Source organism: Calypte anna, chromosome 1 (genome assembly GCF_003957555.1).
Source record: "Calypte anna isolate BGI_N300 chromosome 1, bCalAnn1_v1.p, whole genome shotgun sequence".
Taxonomy (NCBI): domain Eukaryota; kingdom Metazoa; phylum Chordata; class Aves; order Apodiformes; family Trochilidae; genus Calypte; species Calypte anna.
Window position 1 is genome coordinate 182,395,502 of NC_044244.1, and position 21,887 is coordinate 182,417,388.

At 37.5% G+C, this 21,887-nt stretch overlaps 1 protein-coding gene across 1 annotated transcript in view; it reads left to right on the plus strand.

The window, feature by feature from the left end:
- The window catches only part of CWF19L2 (CWF19 like cell cycle control factor 2), a 61,876-nt gene that overhangs the window by 33,255 nt on the left and 6,734 nt on the right, over positions 1–21,887 (plus strand). The window contains exons 11-15 of the mRNA XM_030450319.1: positions 1,720–1,845; positions 3,108–3,245; positions 15,363–15,575; positions 16,186–16,302; positions 20,789–20,944. Coding sequence (XP_030306179.1) covers positions 1,720–1,845; positions 3,108–3,245; positions 15,363–15,575; positions 16,186–16,302; positions 20,789–20,944 — 750 coding nt within the window. The remainder of the gene's footprint in view (positions 1–1,719; positions 1,846–3,107; positions 3,246–15,362; positions 15,576–16,185; positions 16,303–20,788; positions 20,945–21,887) is intronic.

Sequence of the window (21,887 nt, forward strand, 5' to 3'; positions counted from 1 at the left end):
CTCGTTCTGGAGGTCATCTCTAAGCACATGGAAGAGAAGAATGTTATCAGCAATAGTCAGCATGGATTTACCAAGGGGAAATTATGTTTGACTAATCCGATAGCCTTCTATGATGTTGTGACTGAATGGGTAGATGCAGGGAGAGCAGTGGATGTAGCCTACCTTGACCTTAGCAAGGCTTTTGACACAGTCTCCCATAATATCCTCATGAGCAAGTTTAGGAAATGTGGAATACAAGAATCCACAGTGAGATGGATTAAGAACAGGAAACACAATAGAGCCCAAAGAGTGGTGACCAATGGTGCAGAGTCCAGCCAGAGACCTGTAACGAGTGGAGTTCCACAGGGATCAGTGCTGGGTCCAGTCCTGTTCAATATCTTTATCAGTGACCTTGATGATGGGACAGAGTGTCTTCTCAGCAAGTTTGCTGATGACACAAAGCTGGGAGGAGTGGCTGACACCCCAGAAGGCTGTGCTGCCATTCAGAGGGACCTAGACAGGCTGGAGAGTTGGGCAGGGAGAAATTCAATGAATTACAACAAGGAGAAGTGTGAAGTCTTGCATCTGGGCAAGGAAAACCCCAGGTACCAGTACAGGCTGGGGACTGAGCTGTTGGAGAGCAGTAAATGGGAAAAGGACCTGAGGGTGACCATGAGCCAGTAATGTGCCCTCATGGCCAAGAAGGCCAATGGCATCATGGGGTGCATTTGAAGGGGGTTGGTTAGTAGGATGAGAGAGGTTCTCCTCCCCTTCTACTCTTCCCTGGTGAGGCCTTGTCTGCAATCTTGTGCCTAGTTCTGGGCCCCTCAGTTCAAGAAGGACAGGGAACTGCTTGGAAGAGAGCAGTACAGAGTGGCCAAGATGATTAAGGGAGTGAAAAATCTCCCTCATAAGGAAAGGCTCAGGGAGCTGGGGCTTTTCAGTTTGGAGAAAAGGAGAACGAGATGGGACCTCATTAATTCTTATAAATACGTAAAGGGCAGGTGCCAGGAGGACAGAGCCTGACTCTTCACAGTTACATCCAGTGATAGGAGGGCAAGGTAAATGGGTACAAGCTTGGGCATAGGAGGTTCCACATAAATACAAGGAAAAACTTTTTTACTGTGAGGGTGACAGAGCTGTGTAGGGAGGCTGTGGAGTCTTCTCTGGAGATGTTCAAAGCCCCCCTGGACACATTCCTGTGTGACCTGCTGTAGGTATCTCATGTTATGAAAAGTATTGAAAAGAACAAGCTAATGTTTTGTCTAGTTTGCTATTCAAGTTTTGAAAGGAAAAAAAAAATACACCAAACACCACCCAATTCACAAGAAGCCCAGAAATGGTAATGTGGTGGTGCAACTTTTCAGATGGGTTTCAGGAATACACTGTTACGGTGGTGTTGAAGTGTATTCAGTATTATCTATTGAAGTCTTCAAATCTGTTATATTTCTTCTGGGTATTAAACTTTATGAGAGAAGAATCAAGAGTATTTGGAAAGGATTTGTTAACTTTGTACTTAACTACCTGAATGTATTTTTATATTCTGTATTTTTGAATATGGAAAAGAATACCTTGCATAGGGTAGTACTGTCTGCTTTGAGTTTTAATGAACATGCAAAATGTAAATAACCTGTTACTTAATGTTTAGGATTCTAAACATTTATTTACTTTGAATTAGGTTTTTCTTTTGTTTTTGTCTGTATCATCAATTTAAAAAATTAATCTTAAATCCTGATACAGGCTTCCAGTCGTCAAGAAGATGAACAAGTAGTCCTTGTCAGAACAGATCAAAGTGGAAGGGCATGGCCTGTGGCAGCACCAACAGAACCACAGGAGCCAAAAGGAGGACGGAGAAAGCGACAGATGGTAAGTTTTACACATCTGAGTATTAAAGTGTAATTCTGAAATGATTTTGTAGTTCTACATTTATGAAGCTATAATTAATGTCTTATCAGAATGTTAATAGGTAGTTAAAAAGTCCCTTTTTGAAGATTATTGTAATCAAGTGTTAGAGTACATATTTATTAAGCATATATTAAGTTTATTTTCAGACTACATTTCCCTGGGGATCACTTTAGGGCTTATTTAAGTGCATATTAAAGGAAAAGTAAATTTTTCAAATTATCACTGTCTCTTAGCCAAATAGTTTATATTACATAAAGTTAAGTGAATAATGATGATTAGTAGAGGTGAGTATTTCCAAAATGAGAAAGGTTTTACTGAGATACTGGAGTCTCAGAGGCTTGTTCTCCTTTTGCCCCCTGATCAAAAATATGCTATTGCTTATGATAAAAATTATGACCTAATCTTTGTAACAAAGAGCTTTGGGTAACAGTGAGAGGCTTGAAAGCTATATCAGTGTTTCATTCTTAGCATATTTGCTTGTAACAGTAAATAAACTAACATTTTGATCTTCTTGGGATAAGAGGAGATGACAATACCTCATATTTATAGCAAGTATGTTGTTTAATAGTAGGACAGCTCAGTTTGTAACACTGCTATGGAGCAGTGAAAGGCACTAGAGGATGAGGAATTGATTGCCATCTTCCTTTTTCTTTCCATTCTGGAAAATGCCATCTCTGCTTTATGTTAATGACCATTCCCTATGTTCCTTCAGGATTTAGTTTAGTCCTGCTCTAAAGGACAAGTTCTGTTCTCTTGTGCACTCTAAGATGGCAGCATTTCCCAGCAGAGGCACCACATTTGTAGAAGCTTTCAGTAGTGTCTGTGATTGCTGTGTTTCACTAGTGTCTGCGACTTGAAAATTTTCAAAAGCTTCTGTAAATAATGATAGTTATGATAGTTGTTGGAATATTCAATTTTTGTGAGCTAACTGTTTCAGTTAATTACTGTACATCTTTTCTGAGACTAATGTTTTAGCTCTGATAGCTTAAGGATATAAGGGTTATAGTGATTATAGGAATAGGCTGTATTTTTATTTGGACCTACTCATGCAATTGAAAAAAAGGGAAGGTCTTCTTTTCCTTAGGTCCAGTGAAGCATCAAGTCCAGTGGTTTCAGATGTGCTTAGCTTGATTTGTGATTCTTTAAAGCTGTAGAAATTGAAATTATTAGGATCTGAATTTTATAGTAGATATATAGTATTTATTTTCAATGTTTGTTTCTAGGTCCCTACTCATGTAGATAAAGAAAGAGTAAGGTATTTTCAGGATGATGATAGTATGGACCTGGCGGATTTGGTCAGAAATGAGAAGATGAGAACAGCAGAGGATCAGAACTCACTCTTCATGCGTATGGCATCAAAGGTAAGGTGTTGTGTCTGGCTTTTTAATTGAGCATCTTATTAAAAACACCAGGGAGGACACGAGGGCTCAGTCCTCTCAGTATGTTGCTTTTGGTTGAGAATTCAGATAATCTTGAATAATAATCAAGTCTTCTGTCAGATGGTCCTGGTAAATGTTATCAGACTGATGGAAACATGCATGCATGTAGGAAATGTGCGCTGCATTTGCTTCATAGAAATGATTGTGCTGTTCCTCTGCCTGTAGAATTTGATGCATTTGAGATAAACACTTATAGACTGTGTTGTACATTGGTAGGTTATATATGCCCCAAAAAAGCAGGTTTTCCCCATATTAGTGACAAATAAAGCCAGCATTTTCTTAGTATTCAGAATATCTTTTCCATCTATATGTTACAAGAATCTATGAGATTTGAAGCAAACTACCTGAAATTCCGTCAGAATTTCCAGGATAATGAGATAACTTATGTTCCAAACCACACAGATTTATCCATTATAGTTTCCTGAGCAATTCCACTTAAAAGAGCAGCTGGCTCACAGGCAGATACTGCAATGCAAATGAAATTACTCATTTCTGTCATCCCAAGTGAATAATAAGGGATACTTTCTGTGCTTGGCATGGAGATATTTGACAGAGATGATTTCCAGTAGCTATGACATACACACTTTTCTCTAGCACACTTCAAATTTTACCACATTACCATTCCAGTGTTTTGTGAATCACTGAGAAGGTTTTGAAAAAGCTTCTTAGCGTGGAATTAGTATCACCACAGACAATTTTGTTTTCACATTTATCTAGAAGGCAGACAAGATCCCAGAGAGCAGATTTTGAATATTGTCTTTTCTTCTCAAATTTGACAGAATCATAGAATATTTTGGGTTGGAAAGGAACCTAGAGGTGATCCAGCACCAACCCCCTTGCCATAGGCAGGGATACCTCCCACTAGACCAGGTTGATCAAAGCCTCATCCAACCTGATGTTGGACACTTCCAGGGATGGGGCACCCACAGCTTCCACCACCCTCACAGGTTAGGAAGCAGAAATTGCTTCCTAATTTCTGACCTAAATCTCCCTTCTTCAAGTTTAAGACCATCCTCCCTTGTCCTATCACTACGTGCCCTTGTAAAAAGTCCCTCCCCAGCTTTCTTGTACAAGTACTCCCTTCAGGTACTGGAAGGTCACAAGAGAACTCCCCAGGACCTTCTCTTCTCCAGGATGAACAACCCCAACTCTCAGCCTGTCTTCATAGGAAAGTCTTCCTGTGCTCTGATCATCTTTTTGTCTCTACTCTGGACTCCATCAGCTCCATGTCCTGTTTATGTTGGGGGCTCCAGAACAGGACACAGTGCTCCAGGTGGGGTCTTAGGAGAGTGGAGTAGAGGGGGAGAATCACCTCCCCTGATCTCCTGGCTACGCTTCCTTTGATGTAGCCCAGGATACTGTTGGCTTTTTGGGCTGCAAGAGCACACTACTGGCTCATGTTGAGCTGCTCATCAGCCCATTCTCCACCCAGCCTGTATTTGTGCTTGTGATTGCCCCAACCCATGAGCAGGACTTTGCACTTGGCATTGTTGAAGCAGAGCTTCTGGAGGTTAAAAGTAAAAACAAATCCAGAACCCAACCATTATTTAAAAGTGCTTGTCTTGTCTAAGTAAGGAGAATAGAAAAGAGCTCTAGCCTAGCAGACTTAGAATTAAGCTTTGATAAGAAAGACTGAAACATTATCTTGAGGCAATTACTTTAAGTAATTATTTTGAGTTCACTAAAAGCACAAAACTAGGAATTAAAGTCATTGGAAACAAGAAGCCTGCAGGAGTGTGGTTCTGAAAAAACCTGCTCAAGGTGTGATTTGTGCGTTTAGGAAAGGTAGGTAATGCCAGAGATACTAATGAACTATTTGCATTAATATCCTTTATAGTTGAGGTAAGATTGGTTTGGTTTTTTTTTCATGAGCCATTATTTAGATGGAATAAATGAAAAACAATCTGAAATTAAATGTCAGTGACTTTTAGCTCAAATCTATAAACATCAAAAAAACTTGAATTTCAGATGAATGATGAAAACTGACTAAAACTGAATGGTCCTCACTTAACTGGTGTGACATAGTTAACTGTGAACTTCTGAGTACAATCTTTATTTCTCCTGAGGAAGATGGCATGTATAATGACAAGCTTTAAAAAGAAAACAGAGGCCAAGAGTCAATGGTTATTTTTTTGTTATTAAAGGTTACTAGTGGATTCATCAAGAACCTATATGTTGAACACATACATAACCTGTATAAAGGAAAGGATACTTTATGACCTGACAGTTTGTTACGGCTACAGAATTATTCAGGTCTGTTAAAAATTGGGGTAACTGTAAATTGTAAATTACAGAATTTCAGAGTACCAAGCTGGGTTTTTTCCAACATTGTGAAACTTAAATCTGAACTGATTCTTAAGATTCAGTTTATAGAGTCACTGGAGAGATGTACATATTTTAGTGGTGTGAGTCATCTGTCCTATTCTGAATGCCGTCAGACAGACATTATGGGTATGAAAGGAATTGAGATGTCTGGCTCAGACACAGGAGATTATGCTGTAGAGAAGGAGAAACAGATCCCACCACAGGTTTTGAGGCAATAAATTCAGATGAAAGTCACGGTTGATGAGTACTAAATTATGGTAATCATGAAGCTGAGTGAACTGTGCGTATACTGCAATGGGCTGTTACTGTTTGATGTGAGTGAGAGTCCCTGAGAATCTGCAGACAATGTCTCAATCCTGGTGGAAATTGTGAAAGAAGGGAATAAAGGAAACATTTTAAACATATAAGGCTGCTGTAGTGCATCCAGGGTGCACCCATAACTTCAATGCAGCCCAAGCTCATAAAGCATTACCCTATGGTCAGAGTTGCAGAACCATGGCCATCTGAAGAAGAACCAAGTAAGCCAAAATTTCTTCAGCTTCAGTGGGGAAAAAGGTATCTGGTAATATCGAACACACAATTAACATAGAAGTGTAATAGAAAGCAACTGTTTTCACTTCTGTATGAAAGTGGTCACAGAGCAAAGCCTAACATGAAGGAGTGTTGGTTTGTTGGGTTTTTTTGGTTCTTTTTCCCGTGGAGAAACAAACTGTAGAATTCGTGCTATAGAGAATGAAATGCTATGAGGGCCTTAATTGTGAGTGGGAGGAAAAAGGATACAGCACTTTTGTGAAGTAGAGTTTCATTGGTAAATATTAATTAGTGATAGCTAGACAGGATTTTGGTTCAGGATTTCCACAGTGAAATGCTGAAAGCTGCCAGTGTGTATCAGAACTGTCAGTTCTTACACGTCTTCTTTATGCTTTTCCTCATACTTCTTAGCCATTGCTGGAGATGGATTTTGCAACATAAAGTGATCACACTGGGTTAGAGTGAGAAGCTGAGTTTGGTAGATTTCATTTAAAGGTTTTTCTTTTGAGAGATTGGTTTTGTTTTCTTAAAGGATAATTTTTTTAAAATAATTGTACAAGAGGGTATTGTGTTTCCTGGCTTATGCAGCTGCATTATTTTAGTTTGGGAGGGCTCTGAAGCTCTGAAGACTTTGATAAGCTTTGGGTATATATGCTGTATACTGTGTTTGTTTTTTGTTATCAGGCAAAGATGAAATGCATCAATCTGTTTTCTTAGATCAAGCTTCTTGAATGAATAGCTAGCTCTCAACTAAACTTTTAAGATTGATCCATGTTATTTATTTACTTGTGAAGTGTACTGGAGAATGTGCTGAAAATAGATGTTTTTTTCAATTCTGCTCAAGATGAAGTGTTTTTTTGGTTGTACAAGAAGCTTCTGCTACCATAATACAGCCAGGTGTATCTCACTGTGGGTTTTGGGGAGGGTTTTGTTTTGTTTGGAGCTTCTTTTTTTTATGGTCAGATTATATTTTTCCATATTGTCTACATCTTGTTCAATCCAGTGAATGTTCAGTGCTCTGCAACAAAGTGGCTCTCTTTGGAGAGGCTTAGAGCTCTGGTTATGCAGTGCTATCATCTCTACTACCATCTTTAATTCAATGTGACTTTAACAATGTGAGCAAACAAGTTGAGCTGTCCCTGTCTTCATCACCTCAGTCCTGTGCAGCCTGTTTGCTCCTCTGTCCTGTTGCAGCAGCCAGCGGTGTCTGTCCCCATCCAGCTGTGGCTGTGCCCGGCAGTGGTTACAGCTAAGTGGATAGAATACAGCCCTGTTATTTACCTCATGGATTTTCCCAGAGCTTTTACCACTTGCCCTGTGTTAAAGAAAAGAAATACTATGCTAAGAACTATGCTAAAAAAAAGTTCGAGCCCACATGGCTGTTGAGGACTGAGGAAACAGGCACTGCTCTCACAAAGAGGAATGGAATGAGAAAGACACTGGCATATTTTCTGGCTTTCAGACAGCTGAATGCTCTGTTCCACATGAATGCTACTTTCCTGGTATTTAATGTTTCAATGGTATTTCAAAGGACAGATAATAACATAATGTGATTTTTTGTAAATGGAGATGGGGATGTTGAAATAGAAATATATTATTCATAGAAGGATTTACTTTCTTAACTGGGACTTGGAAGAAATGGCAGCATGTAGACCCAAAATTTCTATTTGTGAAGCCTCTGTGTAATCCCATTGGCAAATAAAGGTTGATAAAACATTTATTTAATGCCTGACTCCCACTCAGATTCACTGACTATGCATCTGTTATGGTCAGGCATTACTCACCAGTCCTTTTTTTCATGACCTGTAAGATTTCCTTTTCTCAAGATATCTGATGGAGGAAATGTGATCTCCTTACTGTTTGTTTGCCTGTTAAACTTACATTTTAAATATAAATGAAAAATAAATTCCAATTTTTTATTCCCTGCTGCCCCATTCTTATTTTTCTAGTTGTGGTTCTGATAAAACCCAGTTGTACATGAGACCTATATCCTATTCTTCCTTCTGTTAACAGCAGGTTGATACTGATGTCAGTTATCTCGGTTTGAAATACCACCTCTCTTACAACCATCCCATGCATTGATATTACCCTTATGAATGTCATTAAAAAGTGCCAACTCTTTAGTTTTCAGTGGTGAAAAAGCTTTCTGTAAACAAAACATAAAACTCAACACTAATCTTTTGGATACATAGAAAAAGAAGGAGTTCAATCAGATTCTTTTTCACTGTTACGCCTAAAGAATAAAAAAACACTTTGATGTTACTTTATTTCTACTTTTTTTTCAGCTTGGAAAGCTTAGTGGCATGTCACTGGTACTGAAGTATCACTGTAGGGTGCAAAAAAAAAGAAATCAAAATATTTGAAAACCTTTTTTTTTTCCCCCTTTACAGTTTTATAGTACAAAGTATGTGTAATGTCTTGGGTTTTCACTAATGATAGCTTTAAGTAAACTGTCTGTGGTTCCTGCTGCTCTTGACTGTATCAAATAGTTCAATTTTCCCAAATTCATGCTGCTAAGACTTACGTAATTCTTTCACTTATGTCAATAAATGCTTGTGGGTGTATAGTGACTGATTTCTAGAACATTTTCTCAATACAAATTACACATAAATTTTGACCATAAACTTATTTGATTTAAATATCTCTGCAGTTACCTCTAACATGAATTAAAGTAGTGAAGAACACAGAACAGTATTAGTAATGCTGACCTTCATCTGTGGGTGTAGTAAAGAGATATGCTGGCATTAGAGGTTTGCAAAAAGGGAATTTGTATTTTGCCTTTTCTTGGTTCTAAAGTCTGTAAAAATGGAGAATTGCTTACAGTCTTACCATTTATACTTGCTGTATCAACCTACCTGTTGCACATCTTTGCATTTCCATCACTACAGACCAAAATAATAGTCTAGAAACATTTTAAAAGCTAGAGTAAAACAGAATGTGCTGCTGCTACTAGTATGTGATAAACCTTCATAAATTATGTTGAAATTACAAGATATACTGCAAATGAAGACATGTTCAATGCAGTCTTTTCTAGGCATTTAAGTTATGACCAGGGATAACTGTAAAGTTAATGCTACCCTTTTAATAGCAGAATTCTATGGCTGTGGGTATTTTGTTTGGCTTAAATTTCACTGACTTGCATATAAAGTTTTATCTATCCTAATAACTAATTACAGCAAAATCTACAGTTTTCGTTTAACATAAGTGAAGCAAATGTGAGCATGGTCCCTAACCACTGAGCAGCACTCTGCTATTTGTTTGTGGTTTGACTTCAGCTGCTCAAAGGTAACCCAGATCTGCCTTTCTCATCAGCATGATTCATAACATTTTCCTGTCAATGTCATAGGCCTTAAAAGCAGTCTGTGTATTGTTATATTAAAATCCTTCAGTACTATGTGTTTGACATATTTTTATATTTCTCTGGGACAGTAGGTTTGGGAAAAGTCTGTATGGTGAATTACACAAATACAGATATCATCGCAGCTCTGAGACAGAGAGATCAACATAGAGATGCCCACATGAATTCAGATGTCTGTGGTCATAGGGAGATTAGAGTTGTATATAAAATTTACTTGATAAAATTCTGCCTTGATGTGGCTTGAGCAAATGCTGTTTGAGATCAGAAAGACTGTTTTCTGGGGTGATCTTCTTGTGAACAAGAAGTGCTGAGTGCCAAATAAATTTAAATGTGATGGGATGTAGACATATGTCACTTAGGTTTATATTCTAAAATAATAGTTTATTCTTCTTTATTGAAGCTTCTCAAAATATATTGTGAGCACAACATTCCACAAATATTAACTCTGTCATTCAAATTTGACGTCAGTGTTGCTATGACAATGTAAGACCAAACTGATACATTTATACAATCTATAGCCTTTTTTCACAAATTTTCCAAGCAGATGCACTTTTATTAGCTTATATGGAAGTAACTTTGACTATGATTGTGTTAGCAAGAAAACAGGAAAAGCAGAAGTTCAACAGCTGCATACAAAATAAATCAAAAAAATAAGCAGAAAAGTATGTGTACCAAAAAGCTGAAAATAACCCACACTAGATAGTTGCAGGTATATTTTGTTACTGTCCACGCTGAATTTTATGCAAATTTCAGAGAAAATTTGAAGAGAATGTATCAATAAGAAAAAGTAATCACTTTAAGCATACAGTTATGATATAGTTGCATCAATCTGAACGCTTGGCAGAAATATGAAGCTTGCCTTGCAGTGTGCCTGACACAGATCTGCAAGAGGTACTTCTGGAGGTAGTTCTGTAACAAGGTGCCCAATGGCTTCAGTAATACAAAAAATGGAAAAAATAGATAAATTATTTAATGAAAATAATGTTATATTATAAATTTATTAATGGAAAATATTATCTATTCTAATTATTATGTTAAGGATTTCACCAGCAAATACAATGTTGTAGTTTTTGCCTCTCTCAAATCCTCCTCATGTATGCATAATCAGATGCTGATCTCTTCAAGAATTCTTTTACTGAACAGTTATCCATCTCTTGTATTTTTTTGAATTTTGAACTCATTTGCACACATTAGATCTGTCCAAGTGAGGGCCCTAAAGATAATTTTTATCTGCTCCTGACACACATTTGGAAGCTTTCCCTCACCTCTGTTCACATGTTTGTGTATTACGGGCCTTTCTTGGCCAGACCAAGCAAAACTGTGGTGCTGTCCCTGTTTAGTAAATGAAAACTGCATCCTGACTGTGGAAGTCAGATCTGTCAGACAAACAGTAGAAATTTCACAGTTGTAGAATTGCACTGCAAGGTGTAGGAGGCTATCTAATTTTGCCTGGGCCTAAGAGTACTGAAGCTGCCTGAGCATTTTCTGGATAACCAGTCCTTGCCAAAAGAGAAGGACAAGTTGGGAAACAAAGGGTGCATATGAAGGAAGAATGTGACAGATGATCCCAGAACAGAAAAGTGAAATAAGGAAGAAGAGAGACAGTGGAGATGATCTGCCTTATGAGAAGATTAGTTTAGGTTATCTCTTGGGTTTGGCCAGTGAATGGTAGAAACAAGGCCTTCAGGTGCATTGTCTTTATAGATGTTTGAATTTCTTAGACTAACTTGAGGTAGCCCAGTGATGTTTTTTAAAAGACATTCCAACTTAATACTGATATATAAAAGTGACTACTTGCTCCTTTTCCATCTCTGCATGGCACCTGAAATGCAGCAACTGCAGCATCTGGCACGGGGAGGAATTAAATATGCAGCTTCCAGAGTGTATTGACTTTCATGTTTAACAGGTGGGATGCTTCAGCTGATGCAGAACAGCAGCTGTCCAGCAAACCTAATACATCAGCATAGTTCCTTCTTTGGATTTGTACTAACTCTGTCCTTTGCACATAAGAATATATGTATGAAACAAATCGGTTTTTAAATGATTACTCGCTTTCCTCCTGGCATTTTGGAAAACACTCTCTTGTTCTTTCAATTCCTTTTTAACTAGTTTGGAGAAATTTTGCTATAGCCAATAATGCAATTGGCAGAAAACACTGGGAACCTTGTTATAAAAGAAAGAGTGTAAATTTTTGAAAGAGAATTTCCGCTTTCTTCCTGAATAACTTTTCGAAACGGACAATATTTAGGATAGCAATTAAAGAGTACCCTCTGGTCTGCCATGGTAGCAGGTGTATCTGAGTTCTAACACAATAAAGCTTGTCGTGTGAAGGATTCAGGGGATAATTGCATCTAAGGAATTATGCCATTAAATAACAAAATAAATTTTTTATTGCTACTGGCAAAGAATGTGTGAGTGATGCTCATTGCTATCTTTCCAGTATTGCAGATTAAATGTCTGCCTTGTTTTTAGGGCAGAAAGCATTGTTGAATGGATTTTCCCACTTACATCTTATTTCAATAGGAATACACATTATAATCTTGCTGGATTATAATTTTGCCTGATTTTAGGTTTCTGTACTTGCTGAACCATTTTGAGGTATGCTGGAAGGATGCTGTGGTAATACAGGAGTTGCAAAGAAATTTCTGTTCCTTTCATGGCAGTTATTTTTAGAGTTTTAAAATATATCCCATTTTAACATTCCTTTAAAGTCATCTAAAGGATGTGATAAAGCATGACGAATTAAGATTCAGGAACAGGTTGACCATCTGTAATTTGGTCTCTTTGTCTCAGAACTGCAATATAATGGCACTGTGATAAACTGAAGACTTAAGTCTCTCTTTTAAGAAGAGAGAAAAAGGGGAAAAAATAACCCCTTGTTTTTTCCACTTTTCCTTGTCTCTTTTTCTTCAGCAAGGGAAGCTGTATAGTGTATGCCTGAAGAGCATCGATTTGGACATGAATTATTAATGACTGGGCTTCTTCTATTGTTCAAGCAGGTGTTTGTTTGTTTTTTGGTTTTTTTTTAGACCCTGCTTATTTTTAGCACTTACCTAATGTCTGAAGCTAGGGTGATGATTTCTTGACCTGACTTGAATTCTTTATTTTCTTCTGTTGATTATTAAGTCTTGCAATGGGTTTTCTAATTCTGCTGCTAGTAGACACTATAGTAGAAGTAATCTGAACCTGATCTGTGAATACTCCTGTAAATATCCCTTTACTATGGCTTCTCTCCCCAGAATGCTGCATTACTACTTAGCTTTTCTTCTGCTGGTCATGATTGTACCAGGAGAAGCCAAATCTGGTCTTTAGACATAGCTTTTTAAAATTTTACTGCTTTTTAGGTGAGGATCTTGGGATCCGGGAGCCTTAGTGTATATAGCATTTTATCCACTGCAGAAGAAAGACTCCAGCCTATTTAATAAGATGAGTATTTATTATTCACCACAGACAGAATTCTTGACATGTTCCTGTGACATATGGGACTTGTGTAAGATCTGTAGAGTATTTTTAAGGTGTTTTCAAAAGCAGTACTTTTGAGTCATGCAAAAACAAACCAGGGATTTCTGTGACTACTTCTAAGTGCACGCAGAGCAAAATAAGAATGTATTCTGTGCTGCTGGATGTGATATTCCTGATATCCAGAGTGTTTTGATTTCCATGCTTCCTCTTCTTTGTAGTCTGTCAGATGCCTTTCTTCGTGTGTATTTGCATTCTCATGGATGATTTTTATATTTATTTAAAAAATACAAGTCTTCACTTTAGGGAATAACAAAATTGTGCCATTTTGTCTGTAGTCCTGTTTGGTGTTTCTTTTAGTGAAACTTCAGTTTTACCTTATACTTATTTGATAGAAAAACAGAAACTTGATTTTTTGACAACACTAAATATTTTTTCTACAGCTCAGGAATATCCTGTTTATTTTAAATATAGGCTTCCGCCATAAAACAGAAGAAGAACAAAGTTGAACTATTGAACTGTTGATTTGGTCTGCAGTGGCTTCTCATAGGAAATGCACATAAGCAGTTAAATATGTCATAGCTAAATAAAGTCATATTAAGGAGGCTGCTCCTCACTTGCTCGGCAATGAAAGCATTGAGTATATTCCTAAGTGATTGGCTGGTGTTAGCTAATTCCAGTCTTCAGGAAAACGATGAGCTGTTGTCTGTGGGTTTTTGGGGAAAGTTACTCATCTGCACTAAAAAGTCTGAATTTCTTTTCATAGCAAATTCTGCACCTGGGATATTGCACACAAACTGCACCTGAGATACATGGAAGAATTTCTTTAATTTGGAGGCTGGTGTTTCAGTTCTGACTGTATGCCTTCAAAATGCCTTCAGCATTAGTCCTTTGAGAGGGCTACCCCAGTCTGTATTCTACAATGTATTTGGACTTGTGAAGAAACTTCTACGATTTTCTTAGCAATTCTTGGAGCAATACTATTCATATACCAATATGTCAAGTATCTGAAGGACCAACTCCTCCAAAATCAAGAAATTTGTATAGTATACTGTGTTTTTTTCTCCCTGTCATTTTGATAAGGAGGTTACTCAAACTATAGTCTGAAATAAAAATAGAGTATAAAATTATTACAGCACTGAGATTTCATTTAAAATAAAAAACTTAAATAATTTGAATGCTTTTTACATTTGGTTTAGATATATATGTTGAGTGTTTAAGGTATTAATGCTATTTAAGTTACGAAGCAGCCAACGCAGACAATGGATAAATAATATTTAAGTTCTTAGAGAAGTTAATCTTTACAATCAAGCCTTTCCAAGTTTTGATTTAGGCAAGATGTCATGGGATTTGTCATCATAATAAAAAAAATAATAAATTGATAAATCCTAATGACATATATGTATTTAAAAAGTATTCTGTGAGTTATGAATCTTGGTGAAATCTGCGTACTGTCATTTGGGATTGAGTCCCATGACCCCCATATGTGTCTTGCTTTCCTATCTATTCATTGTCTCTTGCTGCTCCTGCTGTCATCCCACCTTCTTACCACGCTCTCTGTCACCTTGTGTCATCTTCAGTGTCTCCAGTTCCTATTTACAGACTCCATCCCTCACAAATACAATTTCAGTGCAACCTATTCAGTTCATGTGGGTTCCATGATTAAAATTCTGTGAGAATACACTGACCCTCAATGTCTTCATAGCAATAACAAATTTAGTGTTTTCAGAATTCTTCCTTTGAAATTTAGCACATATAGCTAAAATGTAACAATTAATGAGCATACAACCTGTAGATCATGCAGTCCTGCTTCTGGTAATGTGCTACTTGTGTTCATTATCCATATGAAGCAAATTTTCCACTCCAGAAAAACTAAATATGGAAGACAAGTTCTGTTGTCTTCACAAAATGACTTAGTGCTGTTCACTTGATACAAGTAACTTTAGGCAGGTTTTCACAGAATGTGAAGTAGCAGGGTCATGGTCTGCTTATTTCACAATAGGTGATCTAATGGATCATGAAAATTATAATAGGTGAGGAGGAGGAGGAGGAAGAGAAGGATGGGGAAGACAAATAAAATGTATGATAAAATAATATTTAAAAAATTAAGCATCTTTTGCTTAAAAAAATTAAGCATCATATCTGAAGTTATATCAAGATAATATTGAAATACCTATCCCTTAACTGAAATGCAGTACTGTACACTTCTCACTGCTGTCACACATCTGTCTTGTAATACCTGTGCTGTTTGTGGATGTAAGTTTGTGTTTGACTGCTCTCAGGTGTGCTGCAGATGCAGTGGGGAAGGAAGCTAAATATTTTTTCTTCCTTGTTGCTTTATCCATTTTTTCTGTGTATCTTTTCAGCTCATGGAAAAAACTGACAGAGAGTACTACACTCTGGATGACATGTTTGTTTCCAAAGCAGCCAAAAGAGCACGCAGTGGGGAAGAGGAAGAAATGCAAAGAAGAAAAGCAATACATGAGCACCAGCAGCTTGCTGCACGCATGGAAAAGTGCCCATATTGCTTTGATAGCAGTGAACTTCCTAAACATCTTATTATTGCAATTGGCAACAAGGTAAGGAAAAAACAATTTAACACAAATGTAAAAATAAAAAAGAAATAAAGGAAAGCAGTGTTAACGTTAGAATGAATAAGATTAACAACCAAATTGCTTTTATGAAATTATTTATTGTTCTGCATCTTATTTTCTTTGCCTTTCCAAATTCCTCAAGGGTGAGGGAGAAAAAGATACAAATCTGTCATGAATGATAAAGCTGATCTTTGATAACAGAACTTCAGGTTTGTGGGTTTTTAGAAGACAGGAGCAATACTGAAAGATCTCAGTGCTGAGATTAGACTGTATATGGATTTAGGGAAGACTAAGTCACATTGCACTGGAGGAAATCTGAACTGGTGAAGAAGTGTATCTGTGATATCGAAGAAAATTAAGTGGAGAATTCCATTTTTAAACCTAAAATCCTTTGAAATTCTGCTTGTGTGCTCCTGGTTCACTGGAGCTACTGATAAAGAAATCTTTCTAAAAACACTTAACATTATTAATTCCTTTCTGTAATTAGAAAGAAATGGCTTTGTCTGAATTCTAGCAAATTGTGTACATCTTAGCATTAAGAAGGTTTTTAACACTAATAAAAATAGGAACTTTGGGTTTTGTTCACCTTTTATAGGTATACCTGTCTCTACCTAGCAGCCAGTCCCTTACTGAAGGGCACTGCCTGATAGCTCCTCTGCAGCACCACACTGCAGCCACTCTTCTGGATGAAGACATCTGGGAAGAAATCCAGGTCAGCTGAGAAACTGCCTAATACTCTGACATTTTTGTAAAGTAATTGTTGTTTTGACTAATAATATACTTGTTGTAAGTACCTATTTTTATGACTTCCAGCCTGGCATCTCTTCTGATTTTATTAAGGGGCAGAATATGTTTGTGACATGCATGAAAACTCAGTGGTCAAAAATTAAAAAAGGGGGATGTAGGGTGAAGAAACGGAAGAAAAGTTCTCATTTATAAGTACTGGAAAAAGTTGTCTGGAATGCTGCAGAGTCTCTCTTGTTGGAAATCTTTTAAACCAGAGCAGAGGAACATCTGTAGGGTGTGATTTTAGGTACAGCTGATCCCTTGCCGAAAGTGGAATAACTGGCCTAGAAGTAGGGATTTCCTTGGAAGTGCCAAGGAAAAGAAAAGGATTTTCAACACAAAAAGATCTCTTATAGTGAAACAGAAGCTGAGGATATCTTGTTTACTCATCTACGTGTTTTTTAAGCTAATTTGGGTTTTGGGTGAGTTTCAGTGGAGAGCAAGCTCTCTCATTATTCCTCGAATGAAATTTCTGTTAGAATGCAGTTTCCAACTTTTTTGACAAGAATTATTTTCAATTTTTTTCAATTTAAAGTGTCAAATATGATAGGTCCTTGTTTCCAACTGTCTTATAAAGACATTTTGAAGGGTTTGAGTTCTGTTTCTTTTGGAAAAAAAAATCAACAGAGCAATATAACAAGGTCCTGCATGTAAGAGTTTGACAGTGACTGGTTCTCCCCAGCCCCCACCATCAGGATTATTAGAAGGGGAAAACAGTTTACCTCTTACACCGAAATATAGGATACTACTTCAGACTAGAGAAAAGCTCCATTGCTTGCAGGTGCTTAAATTTAAAAGTAGGTTAATTCATTAATTTTAAATGGGTTAAGAAACTCTGATCTTGCCTCAAGCATGGCAGATGGAGCCTGACTTTTCAAATTTGCTCCTCACATTGATTCTCATGGCAGATGTTATTTTTATGTGGTATTGCCAAGTAAAATGTGCTCCTCCTAAGCAGGAAAGGAAAGGTGTTCTTTTACATATGACAGAAAGGCTTAAGAAAGTTGGATAAAAAGCAGATCTAAGTTCAACATGGGGATCAGGAAGAACAACAGAACATGGTGAAAAGATACATGTGTTTGTTTAATCCATATCTTCTATTTCTCCTAATCTATTTTAACTAAATATATTATAATTTTTCTAAATTTTTATGGGAAAGAAAATAGGATAAAAATAAGTAAATGCCGCTCCTTGTAAGAAAATACAACCAGTTGGTAAAACCATTGACCCTGTGAATACATTCATATCCAGTTTAAACACTTTGCAACAAAGTACTTTGGGAGGGAGTGGGCACAGCTTTGGGGATTTTTTTCAGCCTCTGTGTAATTCAGTAGGATGAGTCTGGAAGGCTTTATTAGGAGTGCAATCATACATCTACTCGGTGACTAATATTCTAATGCCAGAGCCATTTTGTGTTGCTGTTGAGGGCAAAAAAATTACCACACTTTAAATATTCATTAAATGTTGCCATGTGCACATGTTTACCTAACTGTATTTGCAGGGAAGTTTTTTTAAGACATGTTGGAATAAAGTAATAAATCTAAATCTTCTATACTGTATGCCTTCAGGCACTTGAACTTACGCTGTGTGTTTTAGAACTATGTGCTCACTTGCCAAACTAAACGTGCATGTCATTTTTAAAATACAAAAAGGTCTAAATCTTTCCATGTTCTGTATTTCCTGAACTGTTACATGTGTCAGTGTCATATGAATCAGAGCATGAGCTGAGTCCTTTTTCCTCTTCCGAATGGTTTTGTCCCTCCCAGTACTAATTATCCTTGATAATTTGACCTACTCAGAATTTGGAGGAAAAGTGCAGTGTATTTAAAACCAAGAAAGTGCAGTTTGTGAAAAGTTAGCTAGCTTTTGCAGATGTTCTAGGATTTCCAGCAGATTTGTCTTTCAGTTCATACTGCAGAGTAGCAACTGTAATTAATAGTCCTTTCCAACCTTTGGTTTAATTATCTCACCACAGTCACTTGGTTTGATGTATTTCACAAGTAGGGATCTAGGGGATGGGGTGAGGAGAAGACAACAAGCAATCAACTCAAGAGTTGTCAGGTGCTCTGCACACCCAGGTCCCATATCCGTCATTGTACAGTACATTGTACATTGATCTATCCACTGGGCAGCATCTTCTAATTGTGTTTCATCACTTTTGTTAGGGAGGTGGTGGTAGTGTTTTTGTGTCACAGCGTGGAGCAGCTGATTTGTTGTCACAGCTCAGCAGTTTGGGCAGACCAAAAACTAAAGGACAGAATTACTCTCTATTACCCCCCGTCCCCAAAGGGAAGGCAAAAGGGGAATAAAGACTGGAGACCTGAAGTTGGAAATTAAATTGTAAAGAGTCACTAGCACAGGGGAAAGGCAATAACATAAGGGATTAAGAACAAAACTTACAAATCTATCTACACAACCCGATCTTGATGGTGTCAGGGACAGGTGCCTGAGGGCCCCTTGCAGCAGGGCCGACTCAGGAGAGGGCTCCAGGGCTCTTCCCAGCAGCTGATGGATGCGGATTCTGAGGAGCAGGCGGGGAGCTTGGGGGTAAAGGAACGCAGGGAACAGCGGTGAAGGAGGGGGGGAAGGAGAGGAGGAGGGGCTGGGGTCTATCTGACCCTGATAGAGCATAGGCAGGGAATAGGAGGGAAGAGACCCCTCTGTGTTCTGCCCCTCTCAGAGGCTAAAACCCTTCCTTCTTTAGTTCCTCAAACTATGGTATTTGTGAAGAAAAATTCAGGGCACAAAGCCTGCTTTAGAGAGCTGAAGTACCTGGTTAATATCTGTACTTGGCCAAGTTATTTAGACTTTTGGATTGTTTTATACTGTGCAAGATGACAAAGTGGTGGGGAGAACTCAGTTTCTAGTCCTGTTGCATCAAAAAACTGATAGGGATTTGTTTTCCATGTTTTACTCCAGTACTCTCTGTTTATAAATACAAGCATTTGTTTATATTTATTTGATTCATCAACTTTCCATTTACATTAAGACAGGAAATCTTAAACGTGTAGATGGAATTAGCTTTTTACTTGTGTTGTTTGTAGCTCATATTATCAATTGAAAAAAAAAACCTCAATGCAGAAAGAGCAGCCTACAAGTTATGGGAGTTGTAAGTAGAGCTGTGGTACCTGTGGTCTGTGAGACTCAAGAGTTTCACTGATTTGTTGGCTTATGCTGTGAAGTGGTAGAAGAAGCACGTGTAATACAAAGATCTTAATTTTTAAAAAGCAGTTTCCAAAATCTTGACACACTCTTGGAAATACTCACCTTGTCCCAAAGTCAGATCTTTTGTGCAATTAAAAATGAGTCTGAATGAGTCTCTGAAATCATCAGTTGTTCTTGATATTTTAGTTCAGCAGCTACATTGTAAACTGTAGAGTGATGCTCATGCATACCTTGGGTACATATGTCAGCTGCCAAGGATCAGGGAGCAGTAAAAGGGCTGCTCCACAGGGAAGCCAAGGCAGGGAGGTGTGGGTGGAAGGTGGTGGGCAAGGCAAGCAGGGAAGTCACCTCACTGACAAGGCACAGTCCTGTGGTACCCAAGCCAGGAGAAGAGGTTGTGCCCCATAGTAAGCAGGATCAACCACAGCCCAGTGATGGCCAGACAAGTTGGCACTGATGAGTTCTTTTGTCCCCAGCTCTTTCTGCTGTGTCTGATCCCAGCTTATAGCTGCCCATCTGCATGGGCAGTCACAGCCCCAGCAAGTATCAGAGGCTGCAGAGTCTGCTGAGGGTGTGCAGGCCCTGACACTGGAGATAGCAAAATTAAAAATTTAAATACATTTTTAATAGATGCAGCACCTGATCTCTAAGGGGAACTGGTGACAGGCTAAGTGTATTACAGTGTTCTATTTGGTTAGCTTTCTTATAGTCAAGGTGGTGGTTATAGCTCTGGCTTCTTTGGAGGCAGCATTAATATCTTCCTTAAAGGTCAAGCATGCCTTATGGAAGTGACATTAAAAAAAAAAAAAAAGCTGTTCAATTGGAATGAGTAGTGGAAGGGTAATGGTATCTAGAGTCAACGCAAGCCAATATATTAACTTAGAAATTATAAGTTTGGGACCCACTGTTAAAGCTGTATTGTTCTATGTAACATCACAATAATGAATTTCAACTTAATTTTAATTTCAAATTTATAGCATGTGGTATTTAGTAAAACTGAGTTTGTAGTGTTAATTGGAATCCATATTTCTGCATAATTTACTAGACTCTTATCTTTCCATCTTAGGAATTATAGTACATGTTAAATTGTCGAATATTATGGAATTTTCCTAGTATGTTTGCTGCTGTTATACGTTTTATTATGAGTTTATTGTTAATATATATTAGTGAAATATTGCAAAGCATTGTATCTGAAAGCTTTGAAAGGTTAATGAGATTGCATTGCTCTTTTTCTTTTCTTTAAATAGATGTTCAGAAATACATTGGTAAAAATGTTTGAAGCTAAAGACTTGGACTGTGTGTTTCTTGAGACAAACATGAGTATGAAGAAACGGTACCACATGGTATACGAATGCATTCCTCTTCCAAAAGAAGTAGGAGATATGGCTCCAATCTACTTTAAGGTACATGAAAAGGTTTTTTTTCTTAGGTAATTTGAATATGTTTGTCATAATTTATCTATTTCTGGAAAACTTCTTCTTATGTTCAAGTATTGTTCTTGAAGAGATGGATTTTTTTATCCTGCTTCTTGATCCATCCTTTGATCCTACTCCTTGATCTTGAAACAAGCCCTGTGAGGTAATTTTGTTTTTCAAGTAGTGAGTGGGAGAGCTGTGCACCACTGTGCAGTTGCCTCAAGTCTGCTGTGCTGAAGAAGATGCAAGAACTGTAGTTTCTCAAAGTGCTATAAGGATTGCAGCACTTCTCACTTAAGTCCTTTAAAACCCCTATACATGTGCTTAGGAAAGCATAAAATGAGAATATCAGCTGTTTTAGAAAATAACAATATGCAATATTTCATCCCCATTTTATTTTAGTAGACCCAAGTTTTCCAAGTATCTTTAGTATCCCATAAACAGTAAACAGGAGACAGCATGATAGATAATTCTACCACAGCTCTCTAGTGTCTTTCCACTGGCTGTGAGGGAAGGCTCACTGACCTCTCTGTCTGGAAGTGAGACCTTTAAGTTTTCATCAACTAAATTGTGATTTTCTTTTTATAAGTAAATTATTTTAATTTGTTCTTTGAAGTACTATTTTTTTTTCTGGAAATAAGTAATATGATTGGTTTTTGATGAAGTGAAGGAATCAGTATGATGAACAGCAGTGCAGTAACTTGTACCACATTTGAAACTCTCCACCTGGTTGATTTCATCACAATGCTTCAATTGCTGTTAAAACTTCTGTTTTGTCTGAATGCTAAAGTAAGGATGAAGTATGAGATTTAGTGCAGTGTCAGATGCATGGAACTTTCAGAAATTTTCACCATTGAAATACACAGGAAATTAAATTTAAACGGCACCTGCACTGTGGTACACTGTACCTACTTCCATATTATAGATGATA